The sequence below is a fragment of the Nicotiana tomentosiformis genome, chromosome 8, assembly GCF_000390325.3.
Source record: "Nicotiana tomentosiformis chromosome 8, ASM39032v3, whole genome shotgun sequence".
In the NCBI taxonomy this organism is placed as follows: domain Eukaryota; kingdom Viridiplantae; phylum Streptophyta; class Magnoliopsida; order Solanales; family Solanaceae; genus Nicotiana; species Nicotiana tomentosiformis.
Genome location: NC_090819.1, coordinates 136,898,778 through 136,920,742, shown reverse-complemented (window position 1 = coordinate 136,920,742; position 21,965 = coordinate 136,898,778). Strand labels below are relative to the sequence as shown.

General features: G+C 39.6%; 2 protein-coding genes across 2 annotated transcripts; both read left to right on the top strand.

Annotated features, from left to right (window-relative positions):
* Positions 1-561: 561 nt before the first annotated feature.
* Positions 562-1,020, top strand: LOC138898217 (uncharacterized). The gene has a single exon (XM_070184263.1). It carries the CDS (start codon positions 562-564, stop codon positions 1,018-1,020), a length of 459 nt encoding a protein of 152 aa, XP_070040364.1.
* Positions 1,021-12,190: 11,170 nt separating this feature from the next.
* LOC138898216 (zinc finger BED domain-containing protein DAYSLEEPER-like) lies at positions 12,191-15,886 on the top strand. Its single transcript, XM_070184262.1, has 3 exons — positions 12,191-12,531; positions 15,451-15,761; positions 15,855-15,886. Exons 1-3 carry the CDS (start codon positions 12,191-12,193, stop codon positions 15,884-15,886), a joined length of 684 nt encoding a protein of 227 aa, XP_070040363.1.
* The last annotated feature ends 6,079 nt before the right edge of the window (positions 15,887-21,965 follow it).

Below are 21,965 nucleotides of genomic sequence, written 5' to 3'. Positions count from 1 at the left end.
TTCTTCAAACAATGAGATAGGACGTATTGAGAATATGTTCAAAACAATGATGGAAAAGAATGCCGATTCGGATGCCCAACTTGCCTCACATAACACATCAATCTGCAACCTAGAAGTTCAAATAGGGGAAATCTCTCAAGCTCTAAATTCTCATCCTAAGGTTGCACTACCAAGTGATACGGTGGTAAACCCAAAGGGTGGTAACAATACGGGTCATGCTATGGCGGGTATCACAAGAAGTGGAAGTGGCGGGAATGCACCCACCTCAAGTGGAAGGCAAATTGTTGATGATGACCAAGTAATGCAAGAAGAAGAGATCCCGGACAATGTTATGCAACCAAATGAGGAAGTTCGGATTTATATTAATGATAGTGCGGAAGAGACTAAAGAGGAGGTGAACCCGTCTAGGGAACACACATTGACATACCAGAGCCAGTAGTGCAAAAGGCAAAGGCATCATTGACTAAGCCTCCACCTCCATACCCTCAATGTCTTGCCAAGCTAAATGCCGGGAGTCAATTCAAGAAATTCATTCAAATGATGAAGAGTCTTTCAATCAATATGCCATTGGTAGAAGCTTTGGAACAAATGCCAGGTTTTGCAAAGTTTATGAAAGATATTGTGATAAAGAAGCAGTCAATGAATTTTGAGACTATTAAAGTCATTCATCAAGTAAGTACGATTATTTATTCAATGGCTCCTAAGTTGGAGGATCTCGGTGCTTTCATGATTCCTTGTGCAATTGAAAGTGCCGAGTTTGCTAAAGCTCTGTGTGATCTTAGGGCAAGCATAAATTTGATGCCCTATTCGGTTTTCAAGACTTTGGGGATTGGGAAACCAAGACCCACTTCTATGAGATTGCAAATGGCCGATCGTACCATGAAAAGGTTGTTGGGTGTGATTGACAATGTTTTTGTCTGGGTTGATAAATTCATTTTTCCGATGAATTTTGTCATTCTAAATTGTGAAGTTGATTATGAAGTGCCAATTATTCTTTGGACTTTTCCTTGCTACGGGTAAGGCTCTTTGTGATGTTGAAGCCGGAGAACTCATTTTCCAGGTTGGTGATGAAAAGTGGTATTCCATATGTGTAATTCCATGCGGCAACCAAATAGTAATGAGGTGTGTTCTTTTGTAGATTTAGTGACTGATGTCATTGTTGATGATATAAGTGCTACTATCAATGTTGGTAATATGTTGGAGGTTGTCTTGCTCAACTTTGATGATGACGAGGTGAATGGTTTCATGGAATGTGTGAACTCTTTGCAAAGAATGGGGTCGTACAACTATGCACCCCGAAAATTGTCTTTAGATCTTTTAAATAGGAAGACTCCTCCTACAAATACTTATATTGAAGATCCATCTACCTTAGAGTTGAAGCCAATGCCTCCACACCTTCGGTATGAATTTCTTAGCTCTCGTTCTACATTACTGGTTATTCTTTCCTTTTGTTTGACTAACGTACATGTAGATTCCACATTGGCAGTGTTACAAAAGAGGAAGAAGGCTATTGGGTGGACCATGGCGGATATTCAGGGTATAAGCCCCGCCTTTTGCATGCATAAGATCAAGTTGGAGAATGGCTCTAAACCATCTATTGAACATTAAAGAAGACTTAATGAGGCTATGCAAGAAGTTATCAAGAAGGAGATTATCAAGTGGTTAGATGCCGGGGTTGTCTACCCCATCTTCGATAGTTCATAGACTTCTCCGGTTCAATGTGTCCCAAAGAAGGGGGGAATGATGGTGGTCACCAATGATAAGAATGAATTGATTCCTTCTAGAACAGTGGCCGGTTGGAGGGTGTGTATGGATTATCGCAAGCTCAACAAAGTAACAAGGAACGATCACTTTCCACTTCCTTTATTAGATCAAATGCTTGATAGATTGGCCGATCGTGCTTTCTATTGCTTTCTTGATGGGTACTCAGACTACAAACAAATTCTCATTGCTTCGGAAGATCAAGAGAAAATAACCTTTACATGTACCTATGGTACTTTTACTTTCAAGCGGATGCCATTTGGTTTGTACAACACACCGACGACGTTTCAACGCTATATGAGGGCTATTTTCATGGACATGGTGGAGAACTACCTTGAAGTTTTCATGGATGACTTCTTGGTGGTTGGGGATTCTTTTGATGATTGTCTTGCAAATTTGGACTAAGTGTTGGCTAGATGTGAAGAAACCAACTTGGTGCTCAATTGGGAGAAATGTCATTTCATGGTCGAGGAAGGTATTGACCTTGGCCATAAAATCTGAAGAAATGGAATTGAAGTTGACAAGGAAAAGATTGAGGTGATTTCTAAGATTTCACCCCCAACTTCGGTGAAGGGTTTTGAGGAGTTTCCTAGGCCATGCGAGTTTTTTACCGGCGCTTTATCAAAGATTTCTCTAAAGTGGTGAACCCGTTGTGCAAGATCCTTGAGAAGGATACCAAGTTCAATTTCAATGACGATTATATGAGAGCTTTTGAATTATTGAAGCTCAAGTTTACAACTACTCCCATCATCACCAATCCAAATTGGAGTGTGCCTTTTAAACTCATGTGCGATGCAAGTGACATAGCGGTTGGGACTGCTTTGGGGCAACATATCAACAAAATTTTCCATCCGGTCTACTATGCTAGTAAGATCATGAATAGTGTCCAAGTCAACTACACCGTTACAAAGAAAGATCTCCTTGCTATTGTGTTTGCAATTGAGAAGTTTCGCCCGTACTTGATGGGTGCAAAAGTTGTTGTCCACACGAACCATGCGACGTTTTGATATATTATGAGCAAAAAGGACTCCAAAGCTCAGTTGATGAGATGGGTACTCTTGTTACAAGAATTTGATATTGACATCCAAGATAGAAAAGGTAGTAAAAAAGAAGCGGCAGACCACTTGTCTTGTTTGAAGGAGGAGGGGATGCCGCATGATGGCCTTGAAATCAATGACTTTTTCCCCTATGAGAAACTTTTAGCAATTTCAATGAAAGAGGTGCCATGGTTCGCGAAATTAGAAAAGTTTCTTGTGTGTGGAATCATTCCGGATGAGTTCTCTTCAAGCCAAAGGAAGAAGCTCAAAAGCGATTGTCAAGATTATTATTGGGATGAACTATATCTTTTCTGAATTTGTACGGATGGGGTGATTAGGAGGTGTATACGGAAGAAGAGCAAGGTGATATTCTTGGGGCTTGTCATTCTTCGCCATATGGTGGCCATTATAGTAGAGCAAGAACGACAACCAAAGTGGTTAGTTGTGGTTTCTATTGGCATACTCTTTACAAGGATGCTAGTGAGTTGGTGAAAAGATATGATGAATGTCAACGGGCCGGTGGAATCTCAAAGAAAAATGAAATGCTTCTCACAACCATCTTGTAGATTGATATTTTTGCTGTTTGGTGCATTGACTTCATGAGCCCTTTTGTGAGTCCTTGTGGAAACACCTACATCTTAGTCGCAGTGGATTATGTGTCCAAATGGGTTGAGGCCGTCACTTTACCCAACAATGAGGCGAGAAGTGTAGTGGCCTTCTTGAAGAAGAATATTTTTACAAGATTTGATACTCCACGTGCAATCATAAGTGATGGGGGGTCACACTTCTACAACAAAGCTTTTGACACTTTACTTAGCAAGTATGGTGCTACTCACAAAGTCACGACTCCCTATCACTCACAAGCTAGTGGGCAAGTGAAAGTCTCCAACCGGTAGATAAAGAGTATCTTGTCTAAAATGGTGACTGCTAATCGGACGGATTGGTCCAAGAAGCTTGATGATGCATTATGGGCTTATCGGACGGCTTACAAAACACCTACCAAAATGTCTCCATACAGGTTGGTGCTTGAAAAAGCTTGTCATCTTCCGGTTGAACTAGAGCACAAGGCAATGTGGGCTCTAAAAAAGTTGAATCTTGATTGAGATGTAGCCGCTAACTTTAGGGTTGCACATTTGAATGAATTGGATGAGTTCCGGTACCATGCATATGCGAGTTCGTCCTTGTACAAAGAAAAAATGAAATATCTTCATGACAAATATATTTGGAACAAAGATTTCAAGGTGGGCGATCTTGTATTGTTGTTTAACTCAAGGTTGAGAATGTTTCCCGGGAAGCTAAAATACAAGTGGAGTGGTCCATTTGAAATTGTTGGTGTGATACCTTTTGGTGCATTAGACTTGACGAAAAAAAATAATGAAATATTCCTATTCAATGGTCACGGGGTGAAGCACTACTTGGGAAAGTTTGAATATAGCCACGTGGTGGCAGTCATTTACTTCATTTGAGAGTATTTTGCGTCGTGCCGCGACGTTAAATCGGGCACTTCTTGGTAGGAAACCCATGTTCTTTTCCTTTTTCTTTTGTAGTTAGGTGTTATTTATGTTCTAACTTGATTTGAAGTATGCTACAGGGTTGAGTGTGACTTGAAAGAAGGGTGAACTACAGGGTTGAGTGATACCCTCAAATGCATTAGACTTGACAAACAAAAATAATGAAATATTCTGATTCAATGGTCACGGGGTGAAGTACTACTTGGGCAAGTTTGGAGATAGCCTCGTGGTGACGGTCATTTACTTCATTTGAGGGCATTTTGCGTCGTGCCACGATGTTAAATGAGGCGCTTCTTAGTAGGAAACCCATGTTCTTTTCATTTTTCTTTTGTAGTTAGGTGTTATTTATGTTCTAACTTGATTTGAAGTATGCTACAGGGTTGAGTGTGACTTACAAGAAGGGTGAACTAAAAAATGGCTAAGTGTTTGAGGATCTGCGGAGCGCACTTTATTGGTGAGGACCGCACATTTCTGTGTGCGACAACAGGACAACATTTGTGGCTGCACATTTGTCATGCGGACCGCATAATTGGAATCTTGCAAAAGTATAAAAATGTTAACTCTCTGAAGTTTAAGTCTGTCAGTGCGGAGGCTAATGTGCGACCGCAAGTGAAAATATGTGGCCGCACCCAAAAATGTGCGGACCGCACATTAAGAGCAGAGACGGCTGCCTTAGGTGATAGAATGCGGACTGCAAATGAAAATCTGTGGCCGTATTCGACCCTTTTCCTTCTTAGGATTTTTAGTATAAATAGGAAACGTGAGTTCATTTTACACTTTTCCCTCTCCTAAAAATCACTGTTACTATGCAACTTTCTTGAGCGATTTTCACCGTCCCCACACACAACCACTTGTGCCTATACACCCAGTGCACTCTCTCTATCTCGTATGCTTCATTTCATGTTAAATTTTTGTGTTAGTTTAATTTTTAAAATTTTAGTTTCTTTTTAGGCCATTTGTTATTAGTGTTCATCCATGTGTCTATGTAGGGTAGATTTGAACTAGGTAATTGATAATACATGCTCTAATGGGATTGGGTTGGTGAAATTTCATATTTATACCATGTTTCTATACCGAATTGTACAATTAATTGCAAAATTTAAGTAGAAAAAGATTGCATGTACGTAATGTTTGAAATCTACGACCGCACTTGAAATTGTGCGGTCCATTTTTGGTGCTTTGAACAAATTGTTAAAGGCTAGTGCTTCTGTGGACGCAATCAAAATGTGTGGACCGCAGAATTTTAAGAGCGACCGCACTTAGCCATCAGAGGTTTATCCTTTTTGAGACCCCTATGTGCGGACCACACTTAAATTGTGCGGATAGAAAATTTCTCCTGTGGCCGCAAAACAGGCTCTGCACTGTCTTCAGAGAGGGCTTTCTAGGCCTCTGATATTCTTTGACAGAAGTGTGGCCGCACTTGTAATTGTGCGGTCCGCACTTCTAGTCTACGGCCGTACATTAAAAAATTGTGGAATGTAGACCCCAGTTTCAGCAGCCTATTATTCTTGTCATAATCCCACTGTGTCCACATTGTTCTTCCATGCCTATATAAGTCTTAAATATGTTGAATGATGACTTGCAACTAGCAATCTTCTTTGCTTTGATACAGACAATGATTCGATTGCGAGGCCAACACTACAAAAGGAAGAGGTGAATCTTCTAGGGGTCGAGGTAGAGGTACCTTGCCCCTTGGCCATCCCAAAACAATCAGGAAGAAGGCCACAACAGGCATAGGGAGAGGTACAAACCTCTCAGAGTCTAGTTCCTATGTTTCGTCTAGGGAAGCTTCAGAGAGCAACTCAACCTCTATTCAGGAGTAGTAGACAGCCACACAGTCTAGGCCACATGGCGATTTTGGCTTAGGGATGAGGCCTCTTAATCTCACAACACGTCCGAGGGGTCGGAAAGTGCTAGCTAGACCTCTCAGCCAGCAGCTGCCCCAAACACAAAGGCACAATCTGTACAGGATATCCCGATGATGGTAGATGGGGAGATGGTACATCCACGGGTGTGGAGAGATCAAAGAAAAAGGAGATATGGGAGGATAGGTTCGTCAACTTGGCTGCCTTCACTGATTTCCGTATGTGGTGGCCGAAGAGATCCTTGACACTTGAGCGGCAGTTTCTATTGAAGGATTTGGATAAATACAACCTAGAGGTGGTGAGGCGGTTCAGAGCATGAAAGGGTTGGATGTGGTTTACTGAGAGAGTAGAGGATGCCAAGGAGTACCTCATCTGAGAGTTCTACGTAAAGGTTTCTCGCATCAAGAAGGGGATGAAAGTGACTAAAGTACGCAACCTCAATGTGAGGTTTGATCAGCATATACTAAACGCGTACTTAGGGTTTGAGGACTTGGAGCCGAAGGAGTATCTGGAGAAGTGTGCAGTGAAAGAAGAAGTCTGACCTTGGCTAGCAGAGATCTTAGCATCACTAGGGCCACCACCACCATGGATCACTGTTGGGGTTCCCATTCAGCGGAACATATTGAGCTTCGAGGCGAAAGGATATAAGACTTTTGTTTGCAGCAGACTTGATCCATGCCAGATTGAGACTCATCTGCCTCTTCCTCGGGCTGTTCTTGTGGCTTTTATCATGGCCGGGTACCCAATTAATGTGGGTTCCATGATGTCGGCCAATATTTCATTGGTAGCACAACAGACTAGCTCAGCCTATCTTTATCCCAACACTATCACAGAGTACCTCACTGATGCAAAGGTAGAGCCAAGATCATATGACACCAAGGTGAAGCCGAAGAAGCAATTTGACTGGTATTTATTGATGGATACGAGAAACCCAAAGAAGAGAGCTCAACCTTCTACCACCACATGCCAGTCTGATAAGCCGATAGTGGTAATTGCTGAGACATGTGACATTCCATCCACCTCTATTGAACCTAGGGCTGGGCGTCAGTCGGTTCGGTCGGTTAGTATAAATATACGGTTCGGTTTATCGGTTTTCGGTTTATAATATTAATAACCAAATCAAACCAAAGTATTTACGATTCGGTACAATTTTTTCAAGGTTCGGTTCGGTTATTTCCGATTTTGTTTTTCGGTTATTAACGGTGCAAGATTTTTATGTATCAATCATTCAATTGAGTCAATTGGTGCTCATTAATACAAGGCAGAGCCTAACTTACTGATCCAAAATACCAAATTCAAAAGGAATATCAATAGGTGTTTAAAGAATCAGATTACTTGCCTTGGAAAAGGACAGGAACCTTGAATTTAAGAACTAGCTAAGATGATAAATGAATAAGAAAGACCATATAAAATACATGTTACAAACTTATCCGTATTCCTGGAATAAAAAGGAGTAAATGTAGCAGAATGTTTGTTATGTACAATTCATATAGTGAACTGAACTCTACGTAATTTGTTATTCATTCCATGTGCCTTACCACAGACTTTGTAAGAATTCCATTCCTTTCTTATTCATATAGTCAACTCTATCATTCCATTACAACCACCAGATTACAAAAAGTACGAAGGCTGATCGCAAGAGCAGAGCAGTTAGGCTCTAGTACCCTCTAATTACAGGCTGCGAGGGACTGCCGTAAAACAATAACTAAAATAAGTCTGGAAAACTAATATGTTATACAAAAAACAATAATATGCAAACCCAGCAAGAGATAACCAAAATAAGTCTAGGAAAGATGACCAAAAATCGAAAATAACACCAAGGCGAGTGGCGGAAGAGGAAGAAGGCATCACAGTAGGCGCAACAACAGCAGGCGACGAACGACAGTCGGCACAACATGCACAGCAGCAGCAGCCAACAAGAGAAGGAAGGAAGTCAGGACTCAAGAACCCCAATTAGAACTAAGACAATTTATAATTTCTAAGGAAGTAGGGCTAGGAAGTAACGTAAGTAAACTTGGGTAAATTGGGCTTCAGATTTATGGATGGTATTGGGTAAATTGGGTTAAAAAGAAGGTGGCCAGGTGGGTGAGCCTATATGTTCAAAAGTGATAACCCAAATCCAATAATTAATATCTTATATTTCTCAATTCTCATACCCAAAACTTCGGTTCGAAACACCAAAATCGTTAACCGCACCGAATACCGAATTTAATTATATATAAACCGCACACCGACCAAATAACCAATTAAACCGATACCGAAAAACCAAAATTTACGGTTCGGCCGGTTTTTTCAGTTCGACTGGTATTATGCCCACCCCTAGTTGAACCCTCTTCCAGTGTTGTTGCTATGCCTCCGCCATTATCCTCCACTCCTACCATAACCCCCAGGGCAGCCCCTGCTCTAGCTCTGAGATCAATGCCCATACCTACAACTATATTATTTGCTTTGCGAGTCTCCTAGACATTGGCGAGTCTCAACAACTGGATGCAGATATCTACTTCAAAGCTGTCTGACATATCTAGTAATGTTGCAGCACAGTCATCTACACATGCACCACAGGACTCCTCTGATCTTGATGATAAGTTGCATAAGATTCTGGATAACCAAAAAATGATCATGGACACGCTGGTACAACACGGGTTGGTTATTGAGGAGTTTGCCAAAGAAGTGAAGAAGATGAGGAAGTCCCAGGAAAGCAAGAAATCGGTTGACAAGCTCAGGAAGGAGGTGACCAGACTTGCGACAGCTGGGGATCTACCTTTTGATATGTTACTTGACCTGCACCAGTCCGTCCTAGATCCATCGACACCATTTGCACTCGTTGCACCAGCTGGCCAGTCTGAGGAGCCAGACCTTGTTGCTGACACTGCTGAGGCAGTGCGTGCGATGACTACCACTCCCCCCACGCCAAGATATGATGATGATGAGATATAATTGGATGACCCAACATGAGATTATGTTGCTGGGGACACTGAGATGTCCAAAGATCCTTAGGGAGTTTTCTTCACCATCTCTCTCCTTTCACTCTTATTTTGTTAAGCATTGGGTACAATGCTTACTTTTATTCCGGGGAGTGAAGTTTATTTGATTTGACATTGACACATTTCGGATACATTTGGGACTGTAATAATTTGATGATTCTGTTACTTTTTCTTATTTGTAGTTTATTTATCTTTAGTAGTTATTGTTCATTAGCTTCTTTATTTTTCCACTTTAGTTATTGTTTTGTTTGTAGCTTCTTTTATGTTTTTGTAAATAATAAGCCTTTGGTTTTCTTAATACCACGGTTCTTTCCAAAGGTAGTTTTTGTATGAACCGGGTGACTCGTCCCAACGATGGATGACCTGAAAACCTTCTGAAGGGAATGAGTCCATTTTTGTGTTTAGGTAATAATAATAATAATAATAATAATAATAATAATAGTAGTAGTAGTAGTAGTAGTAGTAGTAGTAGTAGTAGTAGTAGTAATGAATAAAAAGCCTAATTAAGTCATTCTCGAAAAAGAGTTATTCATGCTTCATCTGGTACCAACACACTTAACTACGTACTTATGGTTTGAAATAAGGTTTTTGAAAGAAAATAGCTCTAGTTAGTGACTTTGAGACTCTTGGGTTGACTTTGGTAATCATCGAGTGGTTTATTGGACCATAGTGATCTTTAACTTGAGTGTGGTTTTTGTAGGCTCTCGACTCTATCCTCTTTTGCGGTCTAGTTGCGTGATGGGTAAGGTGATTTGTTGCTAGTCCAAGTATCCGTACGATTGGTCTAGAACTTGCCCCGAATGTGCTTCAAGGAGAAATCTTAAGTTTTACTTGGTTTGAGAAATTATTGTAGGGTTTCCTTGGCCCGTTTTAGCTTTTATTTCCAACCAATGTCGTTATCCCTAGTCAACCCCCTTTGAGCCTATAGCCTTTCTCATTTGATAACCATATTATGTGCCTTTACCCATTTTGTCGTGATCCTCTCTCGGCACTCGGACCTTCCTTAACACTCTTGTGAAATAAGTGGCTTAAGGCATAAGTTTTGGGGGAGAGTTGAGGAATCTAAAAGAGGTATCAAGGCACAGAAAGAGAAAAGAAATGATCTTTATGAAAAGAGAAGGCAAGAAAAGAAAAAGAACAAAAAGAAAAATGCAAAACAAAAAAGAATAAATGGAAGGGTTGATGGAGTCAAAAAGAGGTAATGATCCCTAACATGAGCATCAAGGGAGAAAAAGAATGAAATGAACAAGAAAGGGTGATGTAAAGTCTCTCTATCCCCCAATAAAAAGAGAATGCCTCTAAGAATTGGTAATTGTGAGCCAAGAAATAAAATTTGGAGTGCTTAAGGAAAGGTGTAACCACTTGCTCATATGGTATCCTACCCTAACCCAAAAGCCTTCATTACAACTCGAAAGAAGTCTTACTTGATTTCGAACTGAGTGAGCTTACATTAGTGGTGATCTACATGAGGGGCAAGCCTATGGTACTTGAAGCCGTACTTGTGACATTCTCTTGTGAGAGAAGAGTGAACCTTTCATGAATCTTAAGATTGAGTGCTAACGTTTGAAGTGAGATTTGCAAATGAAAGGTAGAGGAGGAAGAGTTTGGAGTCCACCATGGTCTACATGATGGAACAAGAGTCCTTGATGAGTAAAGTCAATTCTTGAAGCTCAAATGTCACATTAGAACTATATGTGCATGATATTTGACTTGTCACCTTCTTGATAATGCATGAGTAGTGTGGGTAATTATTGCTCCCGGTTGAGCATGAATGGCTCACCATTGACATGCTATAATGACCTTTCACTCTAAGGTAGGGGTGTTCAAAACCAAATCGAAACCGAAAACCGAACCGCAAAAGTGGCTTAATGGCTTATTGATATCGAGTTATCGGATTAACGGGTGGGGAACGAACTGAAATTTTATTATTAATGGATTATCGATTTGGGGGCGGATTATTTAATTTTCTTATCGAATAAACCGTTAATAATTTTTATATTTATATATTTTTATCCATATATATATTAAATATCCCTTCCACTTATCCACTATTTGAAACATTAAAATCTAAATTCCTAATTTCTAATTTCCCTTAGATATCAGAACCCAGCCCTCTCGCCTCTCCCTCTCACATCACCTCTCCCTCTCAGACTCTCTACTTTCTGAAGGTCGAGGCAATAATCAACACAACAACACTACAACAACAACAACCCGGCCGCTCTCGCCTTCCATTCTCTTCTCTAATCTTTTCCTCGTTTCCTCCATACGTCACCTCTAATCTCAGAACCCAGTCACCAGTTATGGCCATAGCCAGAGCAACAGAAAGTAAAGTGGATATGATTTATATATAAAGACTAAATATTGGTACAAGATATGACTCTTTTCCTTAGTACCTAATTTGAAGGTCATTAATACATGTAATAGTCAAATATAGAAGAAGGTGAGTATTGTACCATTATTATTATAAACATATTTATAAACAATAACTGCTACAATTTTAGCTTCTCTGATGTGTTGCATAGATGTATTTATTATTTACTCCATTGAGCGTAGAGTATGCTATCTGTAGTCAGATTCAATGTGTAAATATGATGTTCAAATCCTTGGTCAGTTGCAATTCATGTAATAAAGTTTCATTGGGGGTAATAGAAGTATAAGTAAAGTATTTATAAAAATCCAGTATCCAACTACCTATACGGTTTCTAAATGTCAAAATTATTCTGGGGATTAAAAGAGGGATTTCTTGGCAGAAGAATGCCATTTTCCTTGTCATACTTTGTCTGAAAATAAATTTACTTTCTAATTCGATTTCGATTCAGTTCTAAATGAAAAATACTTCTTCGTCATCAAAAAGGTTGTAGCTTTTTTATCATTCGTATTCATTCATTTTCTTTTCTTGTTGTAGTGACTCATTGCATGGCTGAAAATTTGGATCACGTTATGTTACATCAAATAGTCATTTTCTTAAAATTTGAGTGGTTGTTGTTTATTTGAAGCAATTGACAGCAAATGAAGATACAATTTTAAGTGAAATGACGAAGAAGATGAAAGAAAAGTTTGATAAGTATTGGGGTGATCCAGTAAAAATGAACAAGATAATTTTCATCTCATGTATTTTGGATCCACGTTACAAGCTCGAATCAGTTGGATATGTACTTGTAAAGATGTTTGGTGAAGATCCGGGGGCAACTATACAAGTAGAAGTGAAGAAGTACATGACTTCATTATTTAGTGAGTATGTAAAGTTCAACTCAAAAGGTGTCGCGCTTGCCTCATCTTCAGATTGTTCTTCATTGAACACATCTACTTCCGGGCTTTCTGTCACGACCCAAAATCCATTAAAGGTCGTGATGGCGCCGGACACCGCTGTCAGGTAAGCCAAAAATAAATACTTAATTAGGTTCTCATTTTAATGTTTTTGAAATCATAATTTCCTTCAATTAAATAGTAAAAGATGGAATTTACAGAATAAATAATAATATTTTAACAATTTCAATACAGGACAACCTAAATCACCCCAAAACCCGATGTCACAAGTGCATGAGCCTCAACTAGGAACATAAAATAAAATACAACATCTGTCCATAATACAAGTTGGACAGGAAAAATATAAATACGTTGAAGGAGACTCTACTGGTTGCTAGTCGTTGTATAAAGTGCAGCTCACCTAAGTCCCCGCTATAACAGCGCCTCTGCGCTCACGAGGCCACTATGTATATATGTACCAGCACAAAAATGTACAGCAGATGTAGTATGAGTACGTAAATCAACGCGTACCCAGTAAGTATTCCGCCTAACCTCGAAGAAGTAGTGACGAGGGGTCGACTTCGACACTTACTATGGCTATAAATAAAATATCAATGATATAATTAAGCATGGATTTTATATAAAATGGTTGCAAGCTCAATATTTTTAAGTAAGTAAGCAGTTTTTTTATAATTAAGAAATCTCCAAATTTATTTTCTATTATTTAATAATTTATCTCAGGACAAGGAGGCAATATCATTTATTGTAATTTCCAAAGCAATCAATTAAATCATGCGCATTCATACTGAGGTCGCACGGCCCACTCCAACATAATATTTAAACTGGCACTGTCGAGGGTCAAACGGCGCGAACCATAGATGCATCTATTTAATCTGTCGAGGCGTTCGGCCTGCTCCACAAAAGATAAACACATTCAACAGTCAATCAAGAATTCTTTAAGGAGCAATTATCCAAGGAAATATCAATTCTCATTTAACGGTCAAGGAAAATGAAGTTTAACCTTTTAAAAATTTATTTACCAAGTTTAATATGATTTAAGTAATTTAAATTAACAGTAAGGTTGCAAATATCGTAAGTATAGCATGATTTGGGTCCTAGACTACCCAGACTTAGTATAATAGTAGCTACGCACGGACTCTCGTCATCTCGTGCGTACATAGCCCCCACAAATAGAAGCACATATCGTATTATTTCACCTATGGGGTTATTTCCCTCTTACAAGGTTAGAGAGGAGACTTAACTCGCTCCGAAATTCCATAATCGGCTCCCAAGTCCTTCCAACAACTCAAACAGATGCCCAACGCTCCGAAACTAGTCAACAAATGTGAAAACCCATAAATATATACTCTAATACTCATTATCATTCAATTTAAACAAATTTCCAACTCCGCTCGAAAAGTTGATAAAATCACCCTTGGGCCCGCGTGCCCGAATTCCAAATAATTTCGAAGATAAACTTTACCCATGATACCACGAACTCAAATACATAATGTATTCCAAATTCCATGCCCAATTTCGTGGTCAAAATCCAAAAATATTCATTTCTAAGTTTCCTACCAAAATCCCAAATTTCTATAAATTTTCAAGTCTAAATCCATATATAATCCCAGTGTTCAACTTGAAATAGGTGGGAATCACTTACCTTGACATGGATGACGAAAATCTCCCTTCCAAGAGCACCAAAAATCTCCTAACCAAAAGAAAAGTGGAGGAAAAAATGGCCAAATCCCGTCTTTTAAAAACCTCATTGCCGAGGTGATTTTCGCACCTGTGGTGCCTTGGACGCATCTGCGGTCCCGAACCTGCGAAAAAACCCTCGCATGTGCGCATTTACTTTACCTGGCCAAGCTCCGCATCTACGGACAAAAGGAGCCGCTTCTGTGAGCCATCCGCTTCTGCGACTACTGCTCTCGCACCTGCAGTCATGCATGTGCGCCAAAACTTCTGCACCTGCGGTGGCTGGCCCTTCCTCACTCTTTCGCTTCTGCGGCTCATAGCTCGCACCTGCAAGCTCACACCTGCGGCTACCTCTGCGCAGGTGAGGTTACACCAGAAGCTGGAAGCTTCAGTTGTTCTCCCCAAGTCCAAACTCGATCCGTTTACCGTCCTGAATCCACTCGAGGCCCTCGGGACATCAATCAAATATACCAACATATTCAAAAACACATTAAGAACTTAGTCGAGGCCTCAAATCACGCCCAATAATATCGAAACTATGAATCACCCTCCAATTCAAACTTAATGAACTTTGAAATTCAAAACTTCTACAATCGATGCCCAAACCTATCAAATCACGTCTGATTGACTTCAAATTTTGCACACAAGTCATAATTGACATTACGGACCTACTCCAACTTCCCGAATAGGAATCCGACCCCGATATCAAAAAGTCTACTTCAGGTCACATTTCTCAAAAATCTTCAAATTTCTAACTTTCATCAAATGACCCAGATATGACCTACGGACCTCCAAATCCACTTTCGGACGCGCTCCTAAGACCGGACTCATCATACAAATCTATTCCCAGACTCGGAATCCCAAATGGACGTCGATATAATTGAAATGCACTTCAACTCAAATTTAGGAAATTCTTCCAAAATGCCAACTTCCATAATGGGCGCAGAAACGCTCCCGGGTCATCCAAAACCTGCTCCGGGCTTACGTCCAAGTCCAAAATCATCATACAAACATGTTGGAACCTTCAAATCCTGATTCCAGGGTGGTTTACTCAAAAATTAAACTTTAGTCAATTCATCCAACTTAAGGCTTCTGAAATTAGAATTCTCTTTCCAAATCAACTCCGACCTTCCCAAAAATTAATGCCGACCACGCGTACAAGTCATAATACCCGAAATGAATCTACTCACGGCCTTAAACAGCCGAATGACATGCTAGAACTCAAAATGATCTGTCGGGTCGTTACACTTTCTAGTTGTCAAGTAAGCACCCAAAATACAGGACTTTTAGAATCACTCATGCAAGATCTAAAAAAATATAAAACTGTGAGTGGAGATGTGGATACTAGAACAAAGTTAGATAAATACTTTGGTGAAGAAACTGAGGACGACACTAAAAAATTTGATGCTCTTCTCTGGTGGAAATTGAACTTAGCTAGATTTTCTGTTCTTACGGAGATGGCTCGTGATGTATTAGCTTTTCCGGATTTAAGTGTGGCATCCGAATGTGCGTTTAGTATGGGAGGACGTCTTCTTGATTCATTAACTCCTAAATTGGTGCAAGCTCTAGAATGTCTTCAAGATTGGCTTCGAAATAAAAAATTAAAACAACCTGTTAATGTTGAGAAAAAGCTTGATAAAATCGAACAGCTTGAACAAGGTAATAATATTGTTACTATATTTGTTGTATATTAGTGTTGTGGATATGCTTATATTTATCGCATGACTCATTATTATAATTTTTTTTCTTCAGATTTAGCTAGCGCTGGAAAGACCCTTCCGTAATTGACGTGTAGTATTAATATATCTGGTAATAATTTGAATTGTAATATAGTGTTAATAAATCTGTTAATATATTTATCGCATGACTCATGTGTGTTAGTGCTTAGTTCCAAGTTCTAGCCGAATTAGTTTATGAGGTAGCCTGGCTTTATATTGTGATTGCCACTTTTCTGTAACAGTATTGACTTGTAAATTATATTTTGTCTAGTTGGCTATGCTTAACAATATTTTGTCTACAAGTTGAATATTCGAGCAAACTTTCTGGAACAGTATTTTGTTATTTATTTTTGTGCTAAAGTCTAGGGTGTGATACAGTATTTTTGTATTTATTTGGTAACAGTATGGACTTGTATTTCTAGAACAATATGGATATTCGAACTGCTGCATCAATTGAATCTGCCGCTCCTCAACTCATTCCTCCTCTCATCTTTGCAAGTTGTTTGAACTTTGAAGGTGCAAAAATTGAAGCACTGTTAGCTGCAACATTTATATTTTGGATGTCTCCAATTATTCTAGATTTTATGTCTAAATTTCCTTTTTATCTCTAGTTTTATTGTGGACTCATTTTGACGGATATAATTGCCATGTTAGAAAGTGTTAATTGTTATGTTAGCTGAACAATGTGCAGACTGCATTACTGTTGAAGAATTTTTATTTTTTTCTGTTGCTCAAATCTACAACATTCCAACAATCTCCTTCTTTGCATATTATAAATATATAGGTAAATGGGATCCTAATGCCACCAGATGGACCAAATTGTTGGCCAAAAGAAGATAGCAATGGCTTGTATTTTATGACTTTCACTGGCACTGGTACAATTGAAGGTAACAGTGAAAAATGGTGGAAATTTATAACATGCAAAGTAAATTGGCTTTTTGCTGGTATTTACTAGTAACAGTGTAACACCAAAGACTAAAATATACCTCTGTAATACAGATTTAAATAGGTCGATAAATCGTCCGATAATAGCCAAACCGATCCAATCCGCCCAAAATCTTATCGGGTGGCTAGCGTATTAATATATTTAAAAGTCGATAACCGATAAGCCGAATTGTTAAGAGGAAATAACCGCCTGATCCGCCCGATAAGCAGCCCTAATCGGAGGAGGTGGAAAATAATCTATTTGATCGAGGACAAGCAAAGACTTAAGTTTGGGGGAGTTGATAAGTATGGATTTTGACAACTTATTAGTACCTTTTTTACTTTTATTTTAGTCCGAAAGTGTTGATTTATGTTCCCAAAACTAATGAAAGTATAAAAATTGCAGGAATGTTGGAGATGTGGGCTCAAACGAAGAAATCCTACTAAAAAAGAGTGTTCCGACTCACAAGGCAAGAAGGGGCACAACAGAACAGAAGTGCGGTCCAACATTTAAGATTATTAAACAATTAAACATTATAAGTACAATTCAATAAGAGAAACCATTTAAGATTTAAAAAGGATAAACGAGATTTTTGCAATAATAGCACGTGTACGTACACGTCACCTCACGTACACGGTGTCCACACACGAAATAGTATCGAAATATCCTAAGGGGAAAGGTTAGGCAAGCCACTTACCTCGAACCAAGCTCAATCAATCGGTCACAATGCCTTTCCCACGAATATCCGGCTCTGAATGGCCCAAATCTAGCCAAAAGCAATTACTTATCATAAATACAACCATAATAGACTCATCTAATTAATAAAATAAATATTTTAACAAAAAATCCAAAATTAACTCAAAAATCGCCTGTGGGGCCCACGTCTCGAAATTGGGTAAAAGTCACAAAATACGAACACCCATTCACTCACGAGTTTACTCGTACCAAAATTGCTCAAATCTGATACCAAAATCTCGATCAAAACCCCAACATTTGGCCTAACAACGTTTCTCAAATTTTCACCCCAAATCCGAAATTTTACGATGAATTCAAGCATAGATTAGTGGAATATAACCATAAATGAGTTAAGAATCGTTACCCAATCGATATATTTGAAAATCCCTAAATCCTTCGTCTAAAATCCGAGCTCCCAACTTAAGTTTTTGATAAAAATGGCATAACCTCCGTTTTTGGAACTTTAATACTGCCCAGACGCGTCCTTCTTCGCGAACGCGGCCACACCCTCGCGTTCGCGAAATACAATTTACTTCGGCCCAAAAATCCTCTATCGCAAATGCGATGCACATGTCGTGAACGCGAAGACCACTCAGCTTGACCCTTCATGAACGCGGGATCTCCATCGCGAACGCGAAGCACGATAAGCAGGTGGCTAGGTTCATAGGTTCTAAAAGTCATGAGCAAGTGTCTAGTAGAGTTTTGCGGATCGATATGATGACATCCATACCTATCTCTGATAGGCTACATGACATTTAGGATATACTTCCCATCTTTCATTCGTTATCGTGCGACATTGATTCATCTTGAGTCATAACTCTTTGAATTCCTTCCACGCATTCGTATGCACATGTGAGCTCTCGGTATCAGCTGTTCATTGTCGTTTTGTGATTCTATGAATGAGGTTTGAGATGTGTATTCTTTGTTTTGGTGATGGGCCACTCTAGAGGACTTGAGGCCATGGTTAGACCGCAGCTTGAGCTCGGTAGCTTCAGTGGTAACTTGTACATTTGGACTCATATGTCCGGTAATATCCCTACAAGAGGAATTTGTGGCTCGATAAGCAGTGAATGGCTATGTGGTGAGTATGATGTGACTGCGAGATGTGTTCGGATCATTCGAATGTGACGAGAAGAGTTTACTTGAGAGGTAGTAAGGACTATGGGGTGTTTGATTTCTGTCTTGATTTGGCATATGATCTCGAGTTATGGGTGTGTTGAGGGAATCTCTCATGTTGTTTAGTTGTGGAGTAAAGTAGATTCTCATGTCTTGTTGATGAGTTCAAAATCAAGAACATTAAGTAATTACGTAGTAGTCGTGACTATGGAAGGGTATAGAGAGATGTCAGTTTGAGGCAGAGCAGGTAGGTTATCTCTTGCGAGGTATCCTGAGGTTGTGTGGTCCTTATGATGTTTTGTAGAGAGTTCTCTTTTACTAGTGAATGATATATGTTGCAATTTGAGTTTGGATTGCTTGTGGAAGTCGGCTTGACTATTACAAGGGTGAATGTGAGATTTGCAGACGATTTGAGGTATTATATGATTTGTGTTACATGGGCTTGCGAAGGATTTAGTTGAATTTCAGTGTGGGATTCAAGTAGTAATAGAGTATGGGCACTATGAGTTGTGTGTTTTGATCCATGGCTTTGAGCGAAGTGGGGAAGTCTACTATTGACAAGTTAATTGCACGATTATGTGTTGTATTGATTTCGGTTTGAGGTATACTGATGAATCAGCTATGACTGCAGGAGCTGAGATCGAGGATGACTCGGGTAAAGGAGTTTATGGATACAACTTATATTATTCTCTATGTGTATATGGGAATCATAAAATAATTGAGTGGTTATGCGCGAAGGATATAGGGTACATAGAGTAGGAATTTGCTCGATTGCTTAGGAGTGTGGACTACTCCCTTAGGTGTTGGTGTACTAATGGGGCACAGGTCGTTCAGTCCGTTTGGTCGGTTCAATTAAGAGTTGAGTAGAGTGGATGACTCCCGAGAATGGTTCTAATGGATTCAAGATTTATATGTAGCGATTTGGAATTTTTAAGATTTATATATGGCTAGAAACTGGGAGTTACACTGGATGGTGTCGAGACTTGTGGCATTTTATATCATTGTGGATTGTGCATTTCAGTATCATGAAGGTGAAGTAAAATAGTTTTAGGTTCACATAAGGTCTCTTTTGAGTGGGTGTCTCGGTTGTGGTGCCTTGGGGTGCTTAAGAAGGGAGTCAACGGCTTATGGGCCTTAGGGCGTTATGGTTTTATACTAGGGTCTCTTATGTGGTGAATTTTGGTTAGGGATCATGGTGTTCTAGCAAGGACAAGTAACAATTTGAAGGCAATTTGGAAATGACTTGGAGAAATAGGGCAGCTTGGTATTAGGTTGGGTTAGCACAGTAATGGCTAGTCTCTATAGGTGTTTTGTGGCAATGCTCTTGGGTTTTGAAAACCTGCGTGGCTGGGTTGAGTTAGAGAGATTCAGTTCAGATAGCTTGATTATGTACAGATAGGTTTCGAAGAGTTCTCAATGGTTTTTACCAAGGTTCGAGGGGGATATTTCCTGCTGGCGTAAGGAGCATGTGGTGTATAGTGAATTTCTCTTGGATGAAATCAAATGGAAGGTCCTTGGCTAATTGAGTATGTAGTTGCTTTTGACTCAGAGCGGACTGTGAAGTTCTCGTATTTTCATATGATGACATGGTATATGCGGTGTGTTGTGTGGGATTGAGATTTACGTGAGCGGGATCACAGTTCCATTTGGAAGCATAGACGGTTTCAGATGACTAAGTAAATGATATTACTAATCGGTATGGCCTGATAAGAGTATAAATTTCAGAAGGGGCAATGTGTTTTGATTTATGGATACTTCATTGGTATTGCAACACTCTTTTAGTTGATCGACTGCTGATATTCAAATTTTGCTATGTGGCACGGAAGAATTTTAGATGTATTCCTCGTGGGATGATCGTGTATAAGATATGTGTTAGACATTCGGGCGCTGGAGATGGAATCAGATATGGTGTTTCGTGTGTTTTATGGATTTGGAGGCTGGGAGTTCTCAGGAGCAGATTATTTCATGGTTTTGGACTGTGAAGCTGTGGCCGAAGCTAGCCAGATAATAGTATGTGTTATGATTCAGTCATTGTGGATTTTCTAAGGGTTATTTATCTATTTGTGGGTGACCAGAGTCGATTTGGGGGTCCATTGGTAGGCCCAATTAGGATGTGTATTCTACACCGAGACGGATTGGTTGGCTCCGTATTGCTATTGTTGAGGGATGTTCCATTCGGTTGTTGTTGAGCTTATTAGTGTTCTGAGATGATCTGTGAGTTACTCTTCTATGCTACGAGAAGTTGTGATTCGTTGGTTATATGCACATATGGTGCGGTTCTATTGGGGCCTTATAGCGGAATGTGGGCGAGATGAGTAATTGGGTATTGCATGGTTGATGGCATATGGGTTATGTTCTTTCGGGTTTTGCGTGGCATTGTGTCATCTGCTTCTCCGTGGTTATGGTAATGCACTTTCAGTACTTGATGTCGGATTGCGTGTGGTTATTGATTTTGAGCATGGTGGCTGAGGTATTTCATATGGATTAGTGTTTGGATGGGGTCGCGCATTGTAGCGGAGTTATGTTGAGATATGATCCTTCATGTTAGATTCGTGTGTTTTGGTTCTACGATGTGTGTTAGGTTCTTAGCATTGCGTTGTTGTGGTACTTGTTGAGCTTGCGGGACAGTTCTCCCGTCTGAGTTAGTTTTCCATGATTGAGTACATTTGGAATGTTGCTTATTAGTGCACGGATTGCACGAGTTGTGGCTTTAGATTGTATGGGTGTGTTATGCCACTAGAGTAGTCGTGTTGGGTGAGATGAGGTCATTGGGCCTAGAATGGATACTATCAGAATAGATTACAACATGGTTGGAAGGATAATATCGGAAGTCGGCTTAGAAATTTGCTATAGTCTTGTCGAAGGAGATGGAGTACCATGACTTGTTGATCTGATGAATGGTTATGAGCTCTGCATGTTTCTTTCATCATTGGTAGTGTACGAAGGTTTTAGAATGGAGTCTTGTTTGATATGAGGTTATTACCGGCATTGGGTTGTTTTGAGCAACTACTATGATTAGAAATTATTGCTTCGAGCATTTGATCTATATGGTATTTGAGTTTTGAGTATTTGAGTTATGGTTACGGCTTTTGGTACAACTTGTTTAGACTTATACAGTGTGTAGATACGAGATTCTGATCTTATAGAAATTCCGGATGTTGGAAATTAGATTCTAAGGCTTAAGGGCTAAGTTGAATTAAGAAACTATATTTATGTTGTGTTGTCGAGACTATATGGGATAGGGTGACATGAGATCACCCCCGGATATGTGCATGGGAAGGTTACACGGAGAGTTGATGGCTTTTGGAACAACTCTTGGAACGTTCGAGGACAAACACATGTATAAGTTGGGAAGGATGTAACGACCCG

Bases quoted from the DNA above. Each gene is read 5' to 3' on its own strand.
- LOC138898217 (XM_070184263.1), top strand. From the start codon at position 562: ATGCCATTGGTAGAAGCTTTGGAACAAATGCCAGGTTTTGCAAAGTTT.
- LOC138898216 (XM_070184262.1), top strand. From the start codon at position 12,191: ATGACGAAGAAGATGAAAGAAAAGTTTGATAAGTATTGGGGTGATCCA. The intron at 12,532-15,450 runs GTAAGCCAAAAA...TGTGGATACTAG, and splicing joins GCGCCGGACACCGCTGTCAG to AACAAAGTTAGATAAATACT. The intron at 15,762-15,854 runs GTAATAATATTG...TTTTTTCTTCAG, and splicing joins AATCGAACAGCTTGAACAAG to ATTTAGCTAGCGCTGGAAAG.